Genomic DNA, 12,524 nt, shown 5'->3' on the forward strand with positions numbered 1-12,524 from the left:
AAATTATTTTACTCTTGACCAACACTGAGAAATCAAATCTCACACGATGGAGGCAAAAAATGCTCTTCTAACTTTACTCATACATGCTGCAAGTCATTTCGTACTTGGACCCTATATGTGGAAATCAACATTTAGTAAAATACATATTTGATCAGGGCAAGTCAGACATAGGGCAAGTCAGACATAGCTCCAGCCAAATGTATGGCTCACATGAAAGGCACTAATGGCTTCCTTTCAAAATACTTTCGCTATATGACAAATTCAGCTAACCGCTTTTCTGCTTTAACTTCTACTTTTCATAAATGTTATGTACTGAATTGAAGGAAGTTGTGAAGAAAACCTTTTTTTTAAAATATGAAAAAGTGTCTTTTACCATACTTTTACATATTTATTAAAGGATGTACATGTCAAATGTTTCAGTGTCTAGGCTTGTGCTTTGCATCTTAGAAACAAGCCTGATACCTGTCTCAAATCTAGTGTGTCAAAGACTTGACAGGGCTAGTAAGAGGTATATATACACACACACACACACGATGATTTTTACATACTATATATCTCATTGTAATTAATCATATTGCTAAGTTAATAATGTTCCTACATAGAGAAAAATTATTTAGGCCACATTTAGAGCCAGATGTATGTAGCTTCGTTTTTGCAATTTCCTAATTGTGAATCTTTGCAATTTCCACTGGGTCGCAATTGACCTACCACATTAATATTCATGAGGTAGGTTGCAAATTGTGACCCATTCGGAATCGCTAAAAACACAGGGATGGTGGTCTGCTGGGGACAGCAGACCAAAATGTCTGTGCTTACTTTTTAATAAAGCAATGTTTATTTTTATTTTTTTTAATGCAGCCCATACGAGTTTCAAAAAGAAAAATTAAACATTTGTTTCATTTTTTAAGAGTAGGCAGTGGTCCAACTTGCTGATTCTTGCATTGTTCTGACAGATGCTTTTAGAAAGCTGGTATTCCAAGGAGTGATTTTTGCCCATTAACAGGAGATGCTGGTATCTGCATCTGAAAGCCTCCCTCTGCCCTCTCACCTACTGGGCTGCTTAAACCCCGATTGCCTAAAAGAAAAAAAAAGGCAAAAAGCCAGAAACTACATTTAATTTTGCATTTCACAACTCCCTGCTTTGGCACCATGAAATAGAATACCATCATATTTTTTTCAGCCAACCGCATATTGCATTGGGGGGGGGCTTCTAGTTTTGCTCTTTACAATTGCATTATGGGATCAAAATGCCAGCACGCAAAGTGCTGTTGGCTAACATGCACAAATTGGCTGGAGGTGCAGGGGTGTGGAATTTAATAAAATATCTACTTGTCCATGGGACAGGTTGCTTCATAAAACTACTAGTCTTGTTAAAAAAAAAAAAAAGCTTGTCCCTTTGGTGGCATATAGTGCAGCAACAAGTTATGGCACTAATCTCATATCAGGAGGCTGATAATAGCCTCTCCGAGTACACCAGGGCTAAAACTACAGTAGGGCTTACACACTAGCACTTTCCTGATTTTTACACCTTTCCGCAGATCTACATACTTGGGTTGGAGGTAGCAGTAAGCAATAGTTCAAGGGTTGCAATGCCCTCTAGAGTCTGTGCAAACCTACTAATTTGCGTTTCCATTAGGTCTTCCTAAAGGCTGGAAAATTACTCCCGACAAGACTCCGAAGTAAAAACTTCTTCCAGGGTTGGGAAAAAAGTGGTTAAAAGGAAAGCGAACTTCTAAACGCTCAGCAAATTTTCACATGAGCAAATCTATACCTGCATATTTACTCGTGCTAAAATACAGTTCACAAATATTTTCTAGGAGTATGATTTCCTTGTCTGCTTCTCAGAATTCTTCTGAATTCATGAAATACACAAATCTGAATTAATGCAAAGACATATACCATAGGTGCACTTTTGTGACTTCAATAATCAGGCACCTAATTCAGTCCGGCATTAACCAAGACCTTTTGTTTTTATTACAATTATTTTTCTCTCTCTATCCATTAATCGGCTGTCTTAACTGTGACTGATCCTACTTGCAGAACCCATTTCTACTCAGCTCCTGGATACCCTCACAGTGACAAGTTCTGCTCTCTACAAATCTGTGTTACACTATAATTATAGCAATTTTCTCTATCACCAGGAGCATTTCGGCACTCAGAGTAGTTTTGTTCAGTGCGAGGAACTACTGCGGCAATGTGTGCTTTTTGCAACCAAATATTTTTTGTTGTTTTGATATTTGCTACGATGGTGAGGACCCAGCAAGTCCCACAACAATAGACGCATTGACAAAACCAAGACTGACCACCAATGCTGGACCTATTGGCTTTGCCAATGCTTGTTCGTATTTTCAAAATATTGTTTAAACTGTTAACTGGTGAATTCCAATTAGGAATATTATTTGGAAAAAAAATGATACCTGAAAACGTATTGACCTTGACCCCCAAACAATATGCCCTGGCTGTTGGGCTATTGTAATTCCACACCCCTGAGGTGTTATACATGACATGGAACCGCTTGTCAGCTATTTTTCTACAATTTTACAAAATCTCCTACTCCATTAAAAAAAAAAAACACTTCTTTTACGCGTAAAACCAAAAATTAAACTGTTTAGGTAGTTTGTGAGGGTTCACTCTTACACTCACATCATGCAGTAAAACAAGCACTGGCAATGTTTTTTTTATGAAGAGTGGAAAGATTTATAATGAGGTCCACAACACTATAAAGGTACAACATGATACAAGTTGAAAATATAGCCGAGAAGCAGTATATCTACAATATGGGCAGAGTTATAACAGCCCCAGAGGGCTCAGTATCTTACTGGAATAAACTACTTTTATCGATCGCAGGCACGCTGGCGATTGCAAAAATGGTGTTCCTACCTGCTGCCTGTATTTGCTGCAAAACATGCAGTGCCCTATAACTCAAACGACGTTTAAGAAATTGGACTGCCTATTGATGGCCCTAGGTTGAATCAGTAAACGCAGTGGCGTAGCACTCCAGGTCCTTAAACTACAATGGAGGAAGGTGGGTTTGGCTTACCAGACATAGAATTATACTACATAGCATCACAATTGCAACATGATGCACATTGGTGCGCTGAGGGCCCTAATGTGAACAAGAAGCTGCTGGCAGTCACGGCCCCTCTGTCTCATGGCCAGAGCTCGGGTACCTACACATTAACCATACATAGTGCAGCAGACATGGGAGTTAGTAATCCATCGACTCCTGCGCCGGACCCCATTTTCTACATGCCTACTGATGTGGTGGTTGAGACTCTTTCTGAAGATTAAGGAGGTTATGTCCATGACAGTGTGAATTGAGAGACATTGTGAAACATTGGGGAACCTGTGCCCAGGGGAGACATGCATCACGTTTGGTGACGCACAAGAAGTGCTCAATGTGGGATCTAGCCAATTCTTACACCTAGCCAAACTAACAAAAACGACCAGTGATCTCTGGCCTGGCATTCCCCAGGCCCCACAGCCCATGCTGGAGGTACACTTAGATGGTGGTGCCACCTGAGGGCTCATCATAAGATTATATGTTGCACTGAGGCAAGTTAGACCGGTTGCCCAATTGCTGGCTAGGCAAGGTTGGGACAGAGACCTTGGTTAAACCCTGAATGGCGGTGAATGGACAAAGACTTGTACACTAGTGAAGGGAATCTCTTGTAAAACACAATTCAAACAAACTTTATATCTTCCACTGAGCCCATCTCTGACCAAGGAAATTCTGCGGAATACGTAAGACCAGATCAGGTGTCTGTCTCAGGTGCGCAGGGAACAAAGCGCAGCATGGTTACACACCGGCTCAGGGATGTGACGGACACACATAGAGGGCGCGTGAGGTGCTATTTACTACACCCGATACCGAGTGGAAGTGGAGTAGGGTGAGCTACAAGTTGGCATTGTTGAGGCTCGTGCTAGCAAATAGGCGAATTGCTATTCGATGGGTGTCTCCACAAGGACCTACTTATGCACAGTGGAGCAGGCATGGGCGGGGGTGGGGGAGAATGGACACCGCGGGAAGAACGCCGGATGCCCAAGGTCTGGACTGACGACAAGATGGAGGAGAATTGTTCTGACTGGGCGGGATGTTACAGCAACTGTTGGCCCCGGTCATGGAGTCCAACTCAGATCCAACTCAGGGGCCAATAAGTGGCTGGTCTATGGGCGTCCTGGGCCTAGAAGCTTAGTACTGCGCAAGAGGTCTTCAGGTGTCCAGGGTGCTGGGCAAGGGGGTGGTGTGTGGTCACGCCAATATTGTATAGATGGTCTGTCTTTTGAATATTGTTCTGTCTGCTGTTCATGTAACTATAGTTCACAGTTGTGAGAAATGTTAATAAAGAAACACTTGAACAAAAAAAATAAAGGTACAACATGGAGAGCCATAGTGTAACCTTCTCACACATAACTAATACGTTAAAGGTAAGAGGCAGCAGCAGAAAGAACATCACAAAATTCTCTCACACATACAGGACAGATACAACTCAGGTTGCTAATGCACTAATGAGTAAGTGAGAGGCGTCCAAGGACTGTTGTATTTTTTTCGTAAACAGGCATAAACATACAGACAGTATAACTCTCTAGCAAGACACATACAACTGTACCAGTGGTTCCCAAACTGTGCGCCATTAGAAGTTGCCAGGGGCGCCGCGTGCATTTTGGAAACATGACAGGAACAATTTAAAAGATTTATGTGCACAGTTTATAAATTATCTCTTAGGACAAGGTAAAAAGTATTTTGCGGCGAGTAACTCATTTGGCATTTCATGTGGGGGAGTTACACAAGCCCCACCTGTTAACGTCTTTCCTCTGGAGCATGGTTTCACTCAGCGTGATTACGTTATCAGAGCCTTCGCTTCTTGAGGCCTTCGCTCAAGGCATGCAGCAATTCGGAAGACAGCAGTGTGATCAGGCCATGCTCATTGAAGTGCGCACATCTGACGGTGCGCACATCCGACGTGTTTCCCTGAAGTTCCTTCTCGAATTTAGGAAAATCAGGTAAGTATTATTATAATTAGGAGAATCTAGAGTGAGAGATAGGGCACGACAGGACCGGAGATTTCAGGAAGGCACAGAAAATTCTCCTAACCATCACCGGTTTGGTAATTAAATGGGGCTCCTCTTATCCTGCGCTGCATCTAGGCGGCTTTGATAACAGTGTTTACAGAGTCTTATAAACAACTGAATTATTTACAATGATCCAGTTTCTGCTTCACAAAACCATTCCCCTGGGAGCCCCCGTCCGAAAAACAGGAAAATAGTTTATTTGGAAAGAACCGAGTTAATTTGCTAGAAGTCAGGGTCAAGTTGCGTGCACTCCACGGCCTTGCAGGGGAGATTTATGATGCACCATTGGTGTTAAAGAAAATTCTTAATTTTTGTAGCATGCCGCTAAATACAATCACATTTACATATTTACATTTTTATTACTGAATGGTTTGCGCCCAAAAAAGAGACAGTAGTATGAACTTTTATGTAACGGGGCTATTTTTACTGATTTTAAGTATAACTACTGGAGCACATGATCTGTTTCCATGCCTCTGCATTTATTTTGTTGAACTACAGAAAGCAGAAATGAGTTATTTCAGTGTCGGACAATCTGGTTGGTCATGACGCCCTTTTCTCACTATAAAGCACACCTTTCCTTTTTTCCCCATTTGTGTTTAAAAAATGCTATTTAAATTGTCCAAAATAAATTATAGGCTCACAGTCCTCCCTCACTTGCAGGCCCAAATCAGATTACTTACTGAGTCTTACTGCCAAGGAAATGCAATTTTCGTTGGGAGGCCAGAAAAACGGCTATGGGAGGTACAGACTGGGTGGAACTTGGAAAGCACAGTTATCAAAAGCTGAAGGCTTTGAAATAATTTAGAAACTGCAGAGTGGGAGTGTGAACGACAGTGCTTAATTTGTAAATAAAAATGAGCTGGTGCCCAAAGCCTTCCTCTTAAACATGTGGTTGCTGCAATTAAATGTGGGGAAATGGAATACTGAGGCAGTGTAATCCTGAAGCCATCTCAAGCCTCTTCAATGATTTTAAAGCCACTCCCTGCCCCTTCAGCTCACTCTTGCAGCTTTCTGTTTTCTCCCATTGTGACACTATTTTGTTTTTTCTCTTCCTCAGTCTTTCCCATATGTGTCTTTTGCTCGCAGTAAATGCTTGAGGCTGAAAAATAAGTGCCGGCCCTCAAAAATTAGTGCTGGTGCTGTGCACCGGAAACAAGCACAAATTAAGCACTGATGAATGATCAAGTCCTGTTGCTAATTGATGGAAACATTTTTGGCCCTTAATATTGTATTGTTTCTGACTTAACTGAATTGAAAAAAATTCTTTAAGTAAACAACTTATATTTTTATTTTGTTACCAATACCTACATCGCCTTCATCCCAATTATTTGCAGGGAGAAAAACTGAAGTACTCCCGAGGCTGGGCTTACATCGCCTACCCGAAAAAAAGTGACATAATGGGGAGCCGTGGGCAGTGGCCAATATAGGTAAAGGGAGTCACGGGTCGAAAAAGTTTGGGAACCACTGAACTGTACTATACATTAATGTACTCATATAGGATAACTCCTGACCTACCTCTTGTAGGTGTGCTTAATTTGTGTGTTTCATGTCTTGCACTGGGACACAATCGAGAGTACTACTGTTCAATGGTTGTACAGTCTCATGGTTATTGGGGACACTAATTTGGGTGAGGTTATGTCAACATGTATTTTCGCCCTTGTTAAACAGTTATAACTATATTCAAATTCTAGGGGGTAAGCGCAAAATATTTTTGTACTGGTGTCTCCCTACTACAGGTTTAACAACATGGGGGGGCAAACAACAAACACTTCTATCTTCATTAACTTCTTTTGGTATTACCCCTGTGGGGTTTGAGTCTCTACTCTAGAAATATAGGTATCTCACATTAAATGTGAAACAATCTGTTTCACAAGGAATATTCACCAGCCTCAGCCAGGGGAGGAGCGATGTGGCAGGCCTTATAACAGGCTATTGGATAGGTTGTCAGTATGTAGCATGTTTCCCAAGGCAAGTCACTATAATCGCAGCCTATGCTATGGAACATTTCACATGCCCATGCTGTGCTCACAACTGACTCAGTGTGGGCAGCGGGACAGCACAGGCCTTGAGACTGCAAACTTCAAGCCCAACAACAAAGCATCTCACTGCAAGCAATAATAAGGTTGTGGTAGTAAGGTAGTTAACTGCCAGTACCACAATTTTCTGTAGCCCCATATGCATAGCATCTTGTCTAGAAAAGGAGTGCAGTGGAGGCTTAGGGGAACAGCTTTAGGCTCAGCATGGACCTCCTGCTCATCTTAAAATTTTGGGGACTGCCACTTTATTTATAGCTGAGGTACGAGCACCTACACAAAAAAGTGTATTTTGGATTGTTTCACTTTAGGTCAGTGATACTCAAAGTACGACCCAGGGGCCACCTGCAGCCATCCTAACCTTCACATACAGCCCCTTGATTAACAGCAGCACTGGGCTGCTGTTTACCTCAGAGAGCACTAACGGGCTCACCACAGACCGTAATTTGTGGCCTTGTGGAAAATGTTTGAGAGTATCTATGCTTTACATTAAATCACTGCTCCTAATGGTCTTTATTAAAATTGGTTAGCCATACCCTTTCTGCTGTGACAATTTTATTAATGAGTTAAGAGGCAAGTCAGCTGTCTTGTTTCCTCCTAACTAAGTCTTTTATTTGTATAGATGCAGCAACATTATGGTCTATTAAACCGTACATAAGAGAGATTGTTGTACAGTGTGCATCCTCAGCTATTCCAAAGAGCTCTCGAATGTGGTGATCACAGAAAAGGAGCAGAGAAAGGTAATTGCCTAATGTCACACTGTTTGGTCAAGCTTGGAAGCTGGGATTGAAACCATGTTTACCGAATAGACATTGTGCAGTTCAGATCCTGGATGGATATTACATTATTTCCCTATTCTGCCCTGATGAGAATGTTATTAGTGACCCAAGTCTGTTGTCTTATGCATCTTATACACGGCCTTACTGTTGTCATAGATGGAGCAACATTATGGTCTATTAAACCATGTTCAAAAGAGGTTTTTGTACACTGTGCATCCTGAACTAAATTATTTCAAGCTGCTCTCAATGTGATGCTTACTGAAAGGGAAGAAGAAGGAAGAAAAGTAATTAACCTTTGTCACATAGTTTAAGGTGGGAAGCTGCAATTGAAAATGCAACTAGTGTGTCGTAGGTCCAATAAAGGCTTCTGACTACCCTTGGCATGTTATGCAAGGGCATTCAAATCACCATTTTTTTTTTTTTTTTCTACAAGATGGGGAAACAGCAGTGAAAACACCTTTCTTCCTAGAACTACATTTTAGGCAGAAAAGATGCAAGTATCCCTCCCTCCTTCAGAGGACAGGTACAGCTAAGTTACCATCAGCACTGACAGGTACAGATTGCAAACTTCTGTTCCTTACACAATGGGGGCAGCATTTCAATAGCAAAGCAAACTCCACTCTCACAGAAGGAAATACGTGCAATCTCAATTTCTTCAAAAGAGATACAATATTGCAGAACATGAACAGTTAAGGAATGAGGGACATGTAGGGTACAGACAGATGTCTGAAATAGGTGCTTAACTCATTGAGAGGAATGTATTGATGAATGAATTAATGAATATGCAAGTTCCGACACCGTTTTCACTCAGAGGATATTTATTCCAAGTCAGCGCCCTGAAAATCCTGCTGCTGTCACTCCGAGACCTGTTTTATTGATGTTTTGTTTTTCCACGTATTAAGAAACTGCAGTGACCCTTGCGGGTATTTTTTACTTGGCTATCCTCGACACAGCCTAAGTAGCTATACTCTAGACAGGCATAAAGGTGTCAATTATCTCCGAAAAGCTTTTAAATACACATGCATCAGGCTGTGTACACTCCCAGTCTATGTGCTGCACCTGTTCAAAACGTTGAGAGCCGCCAGTGCTTCTCAATAGGGTGACACAATCTGAAGTATTGCTGCGAAACGCGTCAGCCTGTTGAATACACTCATTTGAAGTTCTGAAGAGACTTTATCATATTTTCACATGATGGTCGTCGCATGGTTTATATGCTAAATATTGCGATGTCTCGTGCATAGGATCGTAGAGTCCCGGCAGACCGACTGGCTCGGCTCTCCCAATTAATTTCTTGGGTTTAACGCTTTTAGTGGTTATCCCGATAATCTGCAAGAAAGGGGCCACCCTGGACCAAGGTTTCAGCAGATATCCGCCTACCTCTCGTACTCCCATAGAAGACGTCTCAGGGTGGAATGCTAGCCCTATTTACCGTGATACCAAAGACAGAGACTACAAGAGCCCCCGCCCGCACTCACCGTCAGAATGGAGCTGTTCTTCCTTTCTCGCTCTTCTTCCGCGGGCAGACATTGTTTCTCCCGCCTGAAGGTATCTATCAGCCGCTCCCTTCCTGCCCCGCGCGCCGCTTCCTGAAGAGGCGGAGAGTGGATTGTAGTGTCTGAGAGCCTCGGCGCTAGGAGCACCACAGCTGCAGCACGCAACACAACATTCGCGAACACATAAAATGGCCTGACGCAAAGGAACTCGCCATGATGGAATGGACATTTCAAATGGGAAAAGGAACCCTCCCAACAATCAAAGCTTTTAATTAACTTTTTTTTTTCTTAAAAGGAAAACCCAAGCTCTGTCATCAATTTCAGGTGGATATATAAATAAACGTTTCTTATTTACTGATGGTTTGCAATTCAGTTTTCATAAGTGGTTTTTCATAAGCCCAATGTGGAAAAATGTACACATTTTGCATACGTATGCCATGGAATTGCTAAGTCACTATGTAAACCCTTCGACAAAAAAGTAAAAAAGAAAACACAGAGGTCACTGCCGCCAGTTACATACTCTAAGCCTTTCAGAGACAACAGGAGAAGAATCATTAGAGTCCTAATTCTCGCGCTTATAGCAATTGCGTAAACATCAAGCATGTATTGCGTCTTGTTACATACATCCTTATGCTGTTTTATAGCGCGACAGTGAGTTCCATTCCCAATGTTTTATGATGCCATACAACATGTCCGCCTTGTTTCAAAGGGGTCACTAGTTACAATTGCCCCAACTTAATATAAATACTAACTTTACAATATGTCCGTCATAATAGGAAGTAGCTAAATAAAGGCTCGACAGGTTATTCTTATTTCACTAGGTTATAAAACTGACTATTCGTGACAATCCAAGTACTACTTATAAGGCTGCGATGGGTTCTGCGAGCTGGGCTGGCGTTATTTAGCGCCCTGGACCTGCCCTGTGTGTCTTGGGTCAGAGTGGCCCCGGCAGGGTTGGCTGCTGTGAGGGGGGCGACCAGTTTTGGTCCTCATTTCCTTAACTCCCCCCACCAGTATACAAGTAACCGAGGGGCAGCAGTTGACACTGAAGAGGGACTAGTGTGTGAGCACCGGCAGGCAGCCATCTTACCACTATTGAGGTAACCGAGAGGCAGCAGCGGACACTGAAGAGGGACTAGTGTTGGAGCACCGGCAGGCGGCCATCTTACCACTGCAGAGGCAACCGAGAGACAACACCGGACACTGAAGAAGGACTGCTGTGTGAGCACCGGCAGGCGGCCATTTTACTAGTATAGAAGTAACCGAGGGGCAGCAGTTGACACTGAAGAGGGACTAGTGTGTGAGCACCGGCAGGCGGCCATCTTACCACTGCAGAGGCAACCGAGAGGCAGTACCGGACACTGAAGAGGGACTAGTGTTAGGGCACCGGCAGGCGGCCATTTTACTAGTATAGAAGTAACCGAGGGGCAGCAGTTGACACTGAAGAGGGACTAGTGTGTGAGCACTGGCAGGCGGCCATCTTACCACTGCAGAGGCAACCTAGAGGCAGCACCAGACACTGAAGAGGGACTAGTGTCAGGGCACTGGCAGGCAGCCATCTTACCACTACAGCTGCATTGGCAGCAGCCCCGTCATTCTGGACACAGGGCATTTGAGCCCCTTTGAGTTGACCAGTTGACCAGGGGGTCCTGGTGGTTTGCAGGGCACCAGGCCCCATTGTGTTTTTATGGTGCTAGGAAATGTATTTCTTGTAGTTTGATTTTCAGTCCCTGTTCTGGCTACCTCTAAATTGTGTTTTATGATTTTGAGGTTGTCTTGCATACTTTGGGTTATGCTAGTGAAATTATGTTCCACCCTGTGCTTTTTGCCCATAATGTTGGTGATACTTAGGAGGTAAGTGTCTAATATTAGACTGTTGAGATTTTGGGCGTACAATGCGTTTGATACCTATTGTGATGCTGTGCTTTATGTGGTTTTTATCTCAGGATGATAAGTACAGTGATTTTCCTCTTACACCACTCCATCTTCAGTCCTATCTTGTTGAATCAGCCCTGTTCTGAAGTAACAACCTATCCCTAATCGCCTCACTTTCCTGTCTCCACAATAACTCAGGTTCCTTCACCCGACGTCTGGATTTTGTGCCCCCTTCTTGCCCTCATACTTCTCCTCACCACCACCGTCCTAGTAACACCCTTCCCTTTTCCCCACCACCCTCCTCCGCCACAATTTCCCAATATGGCCACCGTTCGAATTAAGTCTGGAATTAATTGCTACAAAATCATCTACCCTTCTAACCTGACTAAAGCTGCAGCAAAACGTTTCAAGCATAACACCATTGAATGTTTCCCCATTTACCTTTTTGTCGATCAGTTTTACAATGGTCGGTATGGGGGCTCAAAAACGATCTAATTTTTTTCACGCAAGACATACCCTCTTGGTCTACCAGCTTTTACAATTCCTTTAACGTCACCTCCTCCTCCTCTATCCCTCATGGGAAACAGCTAAAAATTTCCCCCTCTGCGGGTTTTAACGGCTCCCTCACTATCTCACTTTATAACAACGGTACTGTTATGATCCAAGCCAAAGACACCTGTCTCTCTCTCTTTGACCGCCTCTTCCCTTCCCTACTCCCCTCCCCTGCGACCGGGCTATCCCTTGACTCTCCATCTAGCTCCACCAATTACTCCCTTTCTCCTCCCTTGACCCCCCCACTCTCCAATAGGCTGCACCCTGGGGTGGCACAGGTCGACCCTCTTCTCTCCCCTCGGACCTCCCCTCCCATTCTTCCCCCCTCACAGTTTGCCCCTCCCCTCTTCACTTCAGCCTTACCTCTAGCTAACACGCTCCTCGTCCATTCTGCTCCGTCCCGGCACTCCATTCTCATCTCCTCCCCCCTATCCCTTCCGGCCACCCCCCTCCTTAGACCACCTCTCCTCCAGCCCTCTCCCCTTGTCTATGTTCCCTACGTTCCCCTTGTTCCCTCCTCCTCTCTGCTTTTCCGCCCACTCCTCCCCTCACTATGTACCCCGATTTCCCCACAAATACATTCCATCTCTCTCCCTCCCCACTCTCCTCCAGCAATGCTGTGCTACCCCCTTTCCTCCCCTGGCAACCCCTTCCCTCCCTCGGACCGAGTAGAATCACTTCCTTTCTTCAACTTCCCTTTCTCCCAATCCCCCCCACTC

The 12,524-nt window shown here is 43.7% G+C and overlaps 1 protein-coding gene across 4 annotated transcripts in view; it reads right to left on the reverse strand.

Moving 5' to 3' along the window:
- Window positions 1-9,569, reverse strand: part of LOC138293083 (torsin-1A-interacting protein 1-like) — a 233,268-nt gene extending 223,699 nt beyond the window's left edge. The window contains exon 1 of one of the 4 annotated variants that reach the window (XM_069232085.1): window positions 9,361-9,569. In XM_069232085.1, the coding sequence (XP_069088186.1) occupies window positions 9,361-9,412 (52 nt within the window). In that variant the 5' untranslated portion in view covers window positions 9,413-9,569. The remainder of the gene's footprint in view (window positions 1-9,360) is intronic. The other 3 variants (XM_069232083.1, XM_069232084.1, XM_069232086.1) reach the window with 3 other exon arrangements.
- Window positions 9,570-12,524: the final 2,955 nt, after the last annotated feature.

Source organism: Pleurodeles waltl, chromosome 4_2 (assembly GCF_031143425.1).
Source record: "Pleurodeles waltl isolate 20211129_DDA chromosome 4_2, aPleWal1.hap1.20221129, whole genome shotgun sequence".
NCBI classification, from domain to species: Eukaryota; Metazoa; Chordata; class Amphibia; order Caudata; family Salamandridae; genus Pleurodeles; species Pleurodeles waltl.